Source organism: Sturnira hondurensis, unplaced genomic scaffold (genome assembly GCF_014824575.4).
Source record: "Sturnira hondurensis isolate 20B ecotype Veracruz unplaced genomic scaffold, ASM1482457v3 Scaffold0020374, whole genome shotgun sequence".
Classification (NCBI taxonomy): domain Eukaryota; kingdom Metazoa; phylum Chordata; class Mammalia; order Chiroptera; family Phyllostomidae; genus Sturnira; species Sturnira hondurensis.
The window spans coordinates 1,470,964-1,482,248 of NW_028093005.1; the positions used below are offsets into that span (position 1 = coordinate 1,470,964).

The 11,285-nt window shown below is 52.5% G+C and overlaps 1 protein-coding gene across 1 annotated transcript in view; it reads left to right on the forward strand.

Moving 5' to 3' along the window:
- Window positions 1-6,019, forward strand: part of AIPL1 (AIP like 1 HSP90 co-chaperone) — a 28,093-nt gene extending 22,074 nt beyond the window's left edge. The window contains exon 7 of the mRNA XM_037029615.1: window positions 5,505-6,019. Within this exon, the coding sequence (XP_036885510.1) occupies window positions 5,505-5,512 (8 nt within the window). The 3' untranslated portion in view covers window positions 5,513-6,019. The remainder of the gene's footprint in view (window positions 1-5,504) is intronic.
- The last annotated feature ends 5,266 nt before the right edge of the window (window positions 6,020-11,285 follow it).

Genomic DNA, 11,285 nt, shown 5'->3' on the forward strand with positions numbered 1-11,285 from the left:
GGGAGCCCAGCCCTGCCAACAGCTTGACTTGAGGCCACTGGGACCCATTTTGGACTCCTGAACCCCAGAACTGTACGATAATGTATTTTGTGTTGCTTTAAGCCACTAGGTCTGTGGAATTTTGTTACAGTAGCCATAGAGAATCGATGCAGTTGAATAGTGCACACGAAGGTTACAGTCAGTTTCAGGAACGCGAGGGTAGATTTCAGACGCAGAGAAACATCCCTGAACTCAAGACAGCTCAGCTCCCATGCGGGCTGCAGCTTCTGGAGGTCAGAGACACAGGGGCCAAATCAGGGCACAGGGTGTGGCTTGAGCTTCGCCCCCGGAGGAATTTCTCCTCTGGCCCCAGTTCCTCCAGGGACCACATAATCAGGATGCCGCAGTTCACTTGACGTCTTTGCCTCCGTCTCTCAGCCTTCCTACATTTTTTATCTTCCTTCTTATCCTTCCATTTCTCAATTGTCTCCCATAAAATATCTTACCCTTTTGGCATGAGATTCCTGACTTTCAAATTCTTCAAGATGACACCATCTGGGGAGTCCATCTGTTCCCACTTACCCTGCCAAGAATTGGAACAGCACAGCCAGTGGCTTCCCAGAGGGGGGCTCACGCCCCTAGGATGGAGCAGTACAGGTGCCACTGGTCTCGGTAAGTTGGGGGTAACCTGCTGCTAACACTGCCCTTCCACTGCAGTTCCAGGAAGTCCCTGCTAAGGTGAAAAAGTAATTCCTGGTCCTCTTTGCCACCACCCGAACGTTTGACGTCAAGAAACAGAAGCACAGCCACTTAGTATTTCTCAGTAAGCTGTCCTGCATTCTGAACATAAGAGCTCAGGTTTGTAGGAAGAGCGCCCCTATGCCCGTACCCCGACTTCACATTTTGTGGGGCTTCCCCTTGCAGCGCGCCCCGAGGAAAGCAACGCTCCGTAATGATAATTAAATCTGTCCATTAGAATTCCTCCTGCTAAAACGGTGCCAGTTCTGTGAGCGAACCTCCGACAGGGAACGGCAGCTAACGAGAATCTCGGCGACGCTGCCCAGCTGGCTCCCACGTTGCGCCGCATTATTCCAATCAATTTTGTTCTTTCGCTAAGCTGCCACTTTAAAAATGCGTTCATTTGAAAGGTACACCGAGATTAGCTTTCAATTTTCAGTTTCAGCCTCAACCTTACTTTCACGGAGCATCTTTCGCGGGTGGCTTTTCTTTTTGTCCCCGCAACCTTCGGCAGCTGCGTTAAAATCTACTTGGAGAAGCAACACCCATCCTGGTTTCAAGGAAAGAAGAAGTAAAATTACTAAGTAAAGCACAAACTATTTAGAGAGACACGTGAAGGTGGAAAACAGCAATGAACGAGTTCACCTGTTGGTTATCAGCATGGATTTGCTGGGTCACAGGTCTGTCTCCCATGGAAAAAGAACCCATCCAATACATGGTTTACAATAATAAAACCCAAAACCACATATCTCCTTTCGTCGTAGTGAGGGTCCAGCTCATAATAGCATTTCATATCAGATAATTCTGAAGGTTCTTTTTTTTCCTTCTGTAGAACCGTTTTTTAGCTGAAACATTGTAGCCTTGAAAAAGCACAAAATTACAAGAGAATCTGTGCGTATTTGGGAGTGAGCTTCCTGGCAATTGGCATGTAGTAGAAGAGCACGTTTAACATGAAAGCGCTTTTGAAACGCATATTCCCACATTAATTTCCATTTCATTATTTAAACTACATGTCCAGTAATGCTATGGGGCCACGGAGCAGACACAAGGCGTTTCCAGAAACCTGCCACTCACCAACCGAGAGCTGTGTTGCCTGCCCCCCCCCCCCGGGCCCCGGGGGCCGGCCACACGGCTGAACACGGCCACGGCGGGGAAGGGAGGGCCGGGCCGGCGCTGTCTCAGGGCAATTTCCAGTCTACGCTGACCCAGGAATCATATACCACTGAGTCTGCACTAGAGATTTCACACATTGTCTGCATATTTCCTATTGTGAATCTTAAGCTTTAACACCTTAAATTCGATTTAAGTCTTAAATCTTCCCAACACAGTAAGATAATAATTTTGGCTGAATTAATACTTTGTGTTTGTATTATCTTGACTAGATAAACGTGGTTCGCTGTCTAACCAGTGCTGGGCAGGCACCAGGCTTCCTTTCGTGCCCTGTCTGGGGCTTTGCTTTCACTGTATTTTGTCCAGTCTCACCCTGTCTCCATGATTGGAGTGTTGGGAGCGTACTGGCGACTGCCTATTCTGACCTTTAGTCCAGACCTCTACCTTGACCTCCAGACCTCCGCATCCAATCTCCTTCTCAACATCTCCTCTTGGATGTCCAATAGCTCTCAACCTTAACGTCTAAAGCACAATTTCTGAGGTGACCTTCCCCACCCCGCACATTCACCTGCACTGTTCCCTGTGCCAGTTACCAGCCACTCACCCCATCCTTCCAATTGCTTAGGGGAAGAACTCTGGGGGCTTTCTGAGGCTCCCCGTCCAAACTCAGCAAATTCTGTTACCTCCACCTGGAAAAATACGAGGTCTGTCCAGAAAGTATCCAGCCATACACACATTAAAAAATAGTGACATTTACTGAAGAAGATACAAGAAACGTTGTACATGGGACAATGCCATCTCAGTCCCCTCTAAAGTAGGCGTCTTGGGACCTCACATAGTTTTCCCAGCATCTCCTCCACTGGTCAAAACACTCGGTAAAATCCTTTGTTGGAATCTCCGTCAGCTGCCCTGGTATGTTTTCCTGAATCTCATTGAAGGTCTTGAATTCTCTTCCCCTTCAAGGTGATTTTAGTTTTGGGAAAAGTCAGAAGTCACAGGTTCACTCAATCTGGGCTGTAGGGGGGCTGACTCACCTGGGTGATTTGATGTTTCACCAAAAAACGCTGCATGGGACGTGACGCGTGAGCGAGCATGTTGTCGTGATGAAGCTGCCCATCCCCGGTTGCCCACAGCTGCAGCCGTTTTCATCGTATTGCACCTGTCACCTGATGAAGAACACTGAGGTTGTGCTCCTTATTTGTTGTTTGGCCTGGAGGGGTGTACTCGTGATGGACAACACCTTTGCCATCTAACGACACAGTTAGCATGGCCTTGATCTTGCTGCGACTTTGCCGCACCTCCTTCGGGCGTGGAGAACCAGGGGACTTCCATCAGGATGACTGGGCCTTCGTTTCTGGATTATAGCTGTAGGCCCACGATTCGTCTCTGGTTATGACCATCTTGAGGAAATCTGGTTCATCGGTAGCAATTTGAATTAAGTCATTAGCAACCGCAGCGCGATGTCCCTTCTGCTCTGATCGCAGAGGCCACAGGACAGGTTTTGCCACGACACGTTCCACGCCAAGATCCTGCACCGAAATCCCAAACACAGTCGTGTGTGGAGTCCCCAGATCGGCCTCTCCCGCTGTCAGTTGCTGACCTTTGTTCACTGCAGCCCGCACACTTCAACATTCTCGGGTGTTTTGCTGGTTGCAGGCCTTCCGGAACGTGGGTCAGGGTCACGGTCAACAGATTCTCGGCCATCTTTGAAGTGTCTGTGCCACGCTTGAATTTACGCTCACTCATTACATCACCCCTGAAAGCCTTCTGAATCATCTGAGAGGTTTCCACAGACGAAGGCCCACTCANCTTGAGGAAATCTGGTTCATCGGTAGCAATTTGAATTAAGTCATTAGCAACCGCAGCGCGATGTCCCTTCTGCTCTGATCGCAGAGGCCACAGGACAGGTTTTGCCACGACACATTCCACGCCAAGATCCTGCACCGAAATCCCAAACACAGTCGTGTGTGGAGTCCCCAGATCGGCCTCTCCCGCTGTCAGTTGCTGACCTTTGTTCACTGCAGCCCACACACTTCAACATTCTCGGGTGTTCTGCTGGTTGCAGGCCTTCCGGAACGTGGGTCAGGGTCACGGTCAACAGATTCTCGGCCATCTTTGAAGTGTCTGTGCCACGCTTGAATTTGCGCTCACTCATTACATCACCCCTGAAAGCCTTCTGAATCATCTGAGAGGTTTCCACAGAGGAAGGCCCACTCAATGGCGTCTACCACCCCCACTGACTAGTACAGTGGAGCCATCATTGTTCACGCATGCGCATCCCGGTCCACTCTCCTTGACTGCCAGGTTACATCGATGTCACACAGACTCTTCTGGTTATATTAATAATAGCTGCACTTTTTTCTGGACGGACCTTGCACACCCAGAATCTGTTTCTCGCCACCTCGCCCCGACATCACCGTCATTAGCCCCCATCCGGTGCCTGCAACGTGCCCTGTAATGGGTCTCCCTGCTCCCACCATTGTTCCTGACAGTCAGTGTCAACACAGCTGCTGGAGGGATTCCTTTAAAAGGTAAATTAGATCACGTTGCTCCTCCACACGCACCCTGCCGTGTGAATCTCCGTTTGGGTTCAGGCCGCTCCAGCCTCACAGGCCTGGTCAGCGGCCCTTGAGCGTGCTGGGGGCGCTCCCTCCACAGAGGCTTCGCACTGACTTTGCCTCGCCCCCCGCCCCCCCCCCCAATTGCCAGGTGGCTTCCTCCCTCCTCTCTTCCTGGTCTGTTAGCTGAAAGTCGGGGATCCCTGCCTGGTCCCTCCGAAGCTGGCCCTCCAGCTCCCTCTGGCCTGCCTATTCCCCCTTCATTTCTCCCCACAGTGCTGTCACGGTTTGAGACTGAGTGACAGATCTTGTTTCTCTGTGGCTTAACACCACATATCCCAGGTGGCTCATTTAATGGTCATTTCCTTTGTGAATTCATTATTGTTTTATTTCAGTATTATTTTTCTAAGGATCCGCTTCTCCCTGGGCCTGTGGAGATTGCTTTGAACCAGGCTGATCAAATGCCGGGCAGCTGTGTGAGGAGAGAACTCAGGGCTCAGGGGAGAAGGAAGCTGGAGCCCTGGAAACCACAGATGAAAGCCCAAAGAACGAGACAGAAACAATGCCACCTTGCCAATGAAGCCACAGCCAGTGAGACTAGCTGAGGCCCCAGCCCGGCACTGGTGTTCCTCTCTCTGGAGGCTCCTGGGGTGCAGAGAGAACGGCTTGGCAGTGTAACCAGGACCGCATCTTCCAGCCCAGCAGCCTCTGAGTCCCCACCACTGACTGCCCCTGCTGGGCACCTATCTCCAAATCCGGCTGATTCTTTCTGCAGGGGTGAAGCGGTGGCAAAAGCGTGGGCTTGGCCCATGCTTGGGAGTCAGATGGGTCTGAGTCTCCGGCTTGGTTCTGCTCCTCCTAGCTGTGTGGTCTTGGCCCTCATCTCCCCAAGCTGCGGTCTGCTCGTCTGCAGAGCAGAGACAGTAACAATGCCTGCTGCAGATGCGGGGAGGGTTCATGCACGAGCACAGCGTGGGACACACGGCAGCTGCTCCGTTCACCAGCTGTCGGTGCCATTTCTCTGCGGGTGAGGGGAGCCCTGAGGGCCACACCTCCATAAATGTCGTCCTTGATTAAAATTCATGCCATTACCCACTGTTGTTTTCATTCTTCTTTCAGCAGCCTGAACCCAGGTCTTCATGGGCTTTTTTCCACGGGCTGCTAAGATGGCACCTTGATTGCATGCCTGTATCCAGCTGGTGGTGGGATGAGCTCCTCATCCCTGGAAGTGAGCAAGAAGCTCCCTGATAAATTCTTGCTGTGCTCCAGGCCCTGGACTGGAGGAGTGAGGCGAGGCGGTCAGCCTGGACCCCCTCATCAGTTACGGAGAAGAGGTTTTCATTCTGCGCAACGGTGAGCCCCGGACTCCTGTGTGAGTGTGCTGCCTGGCAATTAAAATCAGGGAAGTTTAATCTGGAGAGAGTTCCAGCTTCATTGTTTGCCCTTTTAATCTTGTCTGTTGCCATGGGAACGGCAAGTGATTGCAATCACCACTGTTTGTATTGTGAGCTCGCTCCCATCGATGTGGCTTTTGAAAAATAAGAAATACGAATCTTGACTTCGACATGCCACTCATTACTATTCAGAACAAACCTCGGAGAAGTTCTGCCCACCGCTTGCTTCCGGTGCACAGGTGAGTTTGGAAATTCCCACCAGCCCAGCTTCAGGTCTGTGTCCCTTCGCCCCTCTCAGCCAGGTGCCTCTGCAGAGGGTCCACTCAGAGCGTCGCTGCTTCCCTCTCGAGGCTGGCCAGTGGCACTCCATTTCAAGCTCGTCATTATTCCGTTAATGGCTCATAATCACAATAATGATCACTTTCTGAAGATGAAGGGAGTGATGCTGGCCGGGTCCCGGCCTTGCAGAGGGGTAGGCTGGCCAGAACGGCTCCTGTGCACCTGCCACATCTGAGGGGCCCAGGAGATGTTTGCTTGCGGGCTCAGTGGCACCCGACCTGCCTTCCCTGGTCCCCAGTTCTTTCTGGGGACACCCCCATCCAGAGGCTGCCTGGAGGGCCAGCCCCCAGCTTTTCCAAACGCTTTTGAATAAATCTGAAATGCCTTTGCCCCCACCCCCTTAGTTTACAGACTGGGCTACTGAGACAACGTGAAAATGTTGGCCTAATGCCTGGATGTAATTGATTAGAGCATTTTTCTTTGAATAGGAAAAGACTCCAGAGGGCATCCGATCCCACCCGCTGTGTAACAACTCAGAACACACTCCTGAGTGAGGCCCTGGCTTGCCAGAGGTCACCTGATAAGAGACTGCCTCCCAGCCCCTGTCCCCAGGTTTTCTGTAAATCTGACCTCATTTGTGAGATACGCCCCAGGGCACTTCATTTCATAAACTTTACACAATTAAAACTATTTCGTAGTTGAAATACACACATGCCTTAGATGACTTTTCCTTAGGTAATTAGATGCAAGTTGGTATACAATTTTTAAAAAATGAGTTTAATTACAGAAATCGGACTATGTTCTCAAGTCAGAGCCACAGGCCAGGAGAAGAACTAGGCCCTCGCTGATTCCAGAATCAGCCCTGACCTCCAGGCCGTGGCTCCAGGGTTGTCTAGCTGTGTGGTGCTGGGGGGTCTGCCTCACGGCCTGGACCCTGGGCATCCTCTTCTGTGAAATGGACAGAACGGGGCTTGCCTTGTCCACCTCCTGTCAGTTCTAAGGCTATGGCTATGGGTGCATTTTGTAAAGCATGGAAATCGTACATGATTAAATTATGGTTATTGTTGTTATAGACTCTTGGAGTTAGGTCTTCTGGCTCCAGACAGGAATGCAATTCCTCTTCTAGACCAAAAGTCTGCATGATGGACCTAAGATTTTATTCTTTTTACTTGGATGAAACTATTTCCTTTTTGATATTTTGACTTATCTACGACTCTCCAGTTTCGATTACAGGCCAATCAAGTATGAGAAGTACTAAACCCCCAGCCTCAGATGAGCCAGGGATCCCATTCATTCATGCAAGTCCCGGCCCCTCCCTGCCGGGCAGGCCCTGAGCTGAACTCAGGGATGCCACGGTAAGTAAGTAGAAATGGTTCCGGCCTGGTAAAGCCTCAGTGAATTCTCTGCCTTTTGCATCAGCATCTCGGTAGGACCAGGGCTTTTAGCCTGGCATTTGGGGCACTTGTTTGAAAACCAAAAGCCTCAGAAAGGAAGCTGAAGTCGTATCTTTAAAAAAAGAAACTGTGTTTTTAGTTTAAAGTAAACTTTGATTCTTCTAGTGAGGGAGGTGAGGGAGGGTGAGAAGGAGATGGGCAGGGTGGGTCCTCACTGGTTCAGACCTCAGGCTGATCCCGCTGGAGGCGGTGTGGACACACCAGAGGGTCCGACCCCCCACCCCCACCCCCAGACTCAAGGGTACGGGCTCCCAGACGCCGGCGCTGGCCACACACGGGCTGTGGGCGGCAGAACACTCATAGCGAGGAGACTGCTGGCTGGCAGTTCTTTGGAGCAGGACGATCTCCGTACAGGACCAGGGGCAAGTGTTTCCTGCTTCATGGACCGCGTGGTCTCCGGTGCATCCGCTCCACTCTGCCGTGCTGGCGCAAACACAGCCACAGACAGCACAGAGACGCACGGACATGGCTGCGTTTTCATCAAACTTCATTTGCAAAGAGAGGCGGCTCTGGAGGATGCGGCGCTGGGAGCCGTTTGTAGCCAGCTCCCACAGCACTGGCTTGGAAGGGGATCGAGAAGGTGCGCACGGCCTCCATGTCTTCATTAGCTACATAGGAGATGCTCCTGCACTGGCTTCTGGAAGCTCGAGGCTTTGGCTGGGTCCTGCCAGCTGGGTGGGTCCCACTGCTGTGCACGCCTGGGAGGGGTGGATACCACCTTCCCTCCGAGTGACAGGGGCGTGGTAGGTAGACTGAGCTGGGGGAGACAGGGCTTCCCAGAGCAGCCCTCAGCGTCTGGAGCTGGAAAACCAGGGGGCAGACAGGAAAACTAAGGAGCCCCAGCTCCGACCATCCAGGCTCTGTGGGCGGAGTGGGGAAGGGCACGCAGGGGCTCCGAGGGAGCTGGGCAGCAGGCGCTGCCGTCCGTCCTGGGGGAAGAGCAGGGCTGCTGGCCTCAGCCTCCAAGGCAGCCTGGCACCTTCCTCGCTGTTCATCTCAGAGTTATACGTGCCTAGAAGAAGGCCACGGAGACAATTTGTTGTCAAAATGACCTGGTTCACTTTGGGCATACTGAAGGAAAAAAAGCTATTTTCTAGTGTCTCAATCTCATTAAAAAAGCAATTTTGCAATCAATTACAATGCAATTTAGCCACTCACTGTTTAATTATATACATAAAAGCAGAGACGAAGGGGCAGCAGAAGTGAGTTTGTTCTTCCTGTCCTCATATTTCTGAGGCAGGCCGAAAGAGCCTGTCTCCGAGGACACTCCGGAGCAGGATGAGTGGCCGGCGCGGCCCAATTACATTACGAGTTAAACTTTCCAAGTCGATGTATCACGGCCGCCCGCGGAGGTCACCTGGCTCCGAGCACACCGGCGTGGGAGAGACTCATTTTTCTGCGAGAGCTCGGACCTTTCTTACTCTGTCATGCACTATAAAAATTGTATCATTCTATGTGGATTTTATTAAGGGAAGATTATTTCTATAAATTATTTTTTAATGCTGTGGAAGAATTTGCCTTCTGGAACCATCTCAGTAAAAGTACCGGTGGGGGTGGGGGGGTGGGGTAAAAAGAGATTGGAGTCTGCAGAGCCCTGGGGACTCAGGGTCTGGGAGCGTGTGGAGACGGTGGCCGACCATGGGTGGCCGTCCCCTCAGAGAAGGGCTTGGAGGGAGGACAGGGCACCTGGAGCCACAGGGTGGGGAGGGACGCTGACGTGTCCCTTACTGGGAGGCTGAGGGGAAGGCTCTCCCCTGGGACCCTGTGCACTGTTCCTTCTGCCGCAGCTCCCTGCACGGCTGAAGAACATGGAGAACCCCAGGCAGAGGCGCTGGCCGCGGCCCTTCCCCTTCCGAACACCCCTCCTCAGGCCCATTCTGGCCTGCGGCCCCGCGGCTCCTTTTCTTTGCCGCTGGCCCACGTTCGACTGCCCTCTCCTCCGGGAGAATGCCTTCCAGTCGCCGGGCACAGCCACCAGAACCATGCCTCCACCTTTTCCACCTACTTGGCTCCCTTCGTGCCAGGGAGGGGTATTGGCTTCAGAGAGCCCGAATAGCCGGGTCTTTGGAAACGTTCAAAGGAGGTTTATTTTCGCTTTTCTTCTGCCTGTTTGGAATCATGAGGGTTGGGGTATGCCGCCTGTTGAGGGTGTTTTGGGGGGCATCACGTGCTGGGCAGAATGTGCTGGCTGCGAAAGATAAGTCACTAGTGTGGGTGCTCTTGTTTAAGAAAATGCCGCGTTAACGTTGCACGTGGGCTGGAAGCTGCATTCACGTCCTGAGCTGAAGGGTCCGTTCCTGCCCTTAGCACGTCAGGGCGTGGTTAGAGCCCAAAGCCCACAAAGCTTCAGCCATGAGTTATGTTCACAGAAATCTTTAAACTTCACACCCAGAAATCTGTTTCCTGTCCTCAGGCTGAGTTTCAGCTGGGGCCCAATGTGAGCCCTGGTTCTGGCCACAGGCTGAGGACTGACCCAGCTATTACTCAAATTCTGGCTCCATTTCCAGACGGAGCTCTGGTGCTGGCTGAAGCCTGAGGTCCAGACGCTGGCCCCTGACTGAGCGGGGCTTAGCCCTGAGCCAGCTACAGCCAAGCCTGAGCCCTCTGTCTACCGACAGATGGGTTGTCACAGGGAAGTCCCCCAAGAGCACAGGCTTCCTCCCACTGTGAGACGGCACAGCCAGGCCCTGCACCCACAGGCCTTGGAGGCCCCCTAGGAGCAGGGAAGCTGGTCAAGGTCCCTCAGCTTGGAAGTGCGGCTGCTGCTGCACCTGTGTGGAAGGAGGCCTGGGGAAGACGAAGAAAGGGAGCGGTTTGCTCAGACACCAGCTGGGCTTGGCGCCTGCTCAGCAACTGTGCCCATTAGAGATTCCACAGCCTTTTCTAACGTCCCCCCTGCCACGAACCGATTGTTATGTCCCCCACCCCAAGTTCATTTGTTGGAACCCTAATCCCTAATGTGATTGCATGTGGAGGTGGGGCCTTGGGAAGTGAGTTGAGGTGGATACGGTCAGGTGGGTGAGACCCTCCCTGTGAAATTAATGTCCTTATAGAAAGAGGAAGAGACTCCAGGTCTCTCCTTTCCCACCACCTGGGAACATAGCCAGAAAATGGCCATATGCAAGCCACATAGAACGCTCTCCCCAGACACCCAATCTACTGGCACTCTGATCTTGGACTTCCAGACTCCAGAACTGTGAGAAATAAATACTTAAGCCACCTAGTCTCAACAGCATTTTGTTACGGCAGCCCATGAGCCCTCTCCTCCACCCCATCTCAGTTCTGTAGGCTCTTCGTTCAACTTAGCTCACTAGGCACTATCTCTGGGATAAAACAAACGATGATGATGAGGGCTGGTACTTACACAGTGCCTACTATGTGCCAGGCTTTGTGTTCATGTTCTGTCCACATGACTTCATAGAACCCTCGTGAACAACCCTGGAAGATCAATATTCTTATGTGTCCAATTAACAGAGGGGGCCAGTGATGTGTGACCCAGGCAAGACATGATCTCAGCCATCGCTGACTTCACAGAGGATGCCTGTAACCCTCGTGCTGCTAGAGGAGAACTTTAAGCAGAGAAATGACAGGTTGTATTTGCACAGGTAGATCATTTGGATTGCTGAGGCCGTGAGGTTAGATGTGAGAGAGGAGAAATGGGGGCCTGGACGTGGGGCTTCGGCTGGGGAGGCTACTGCAGAGCCCAGCCCCCTGAAGACTCAGCGGCAGATCCTCTACGGGAGCAGCCAAGGAGCCTCCACCTCCGTTCTGTC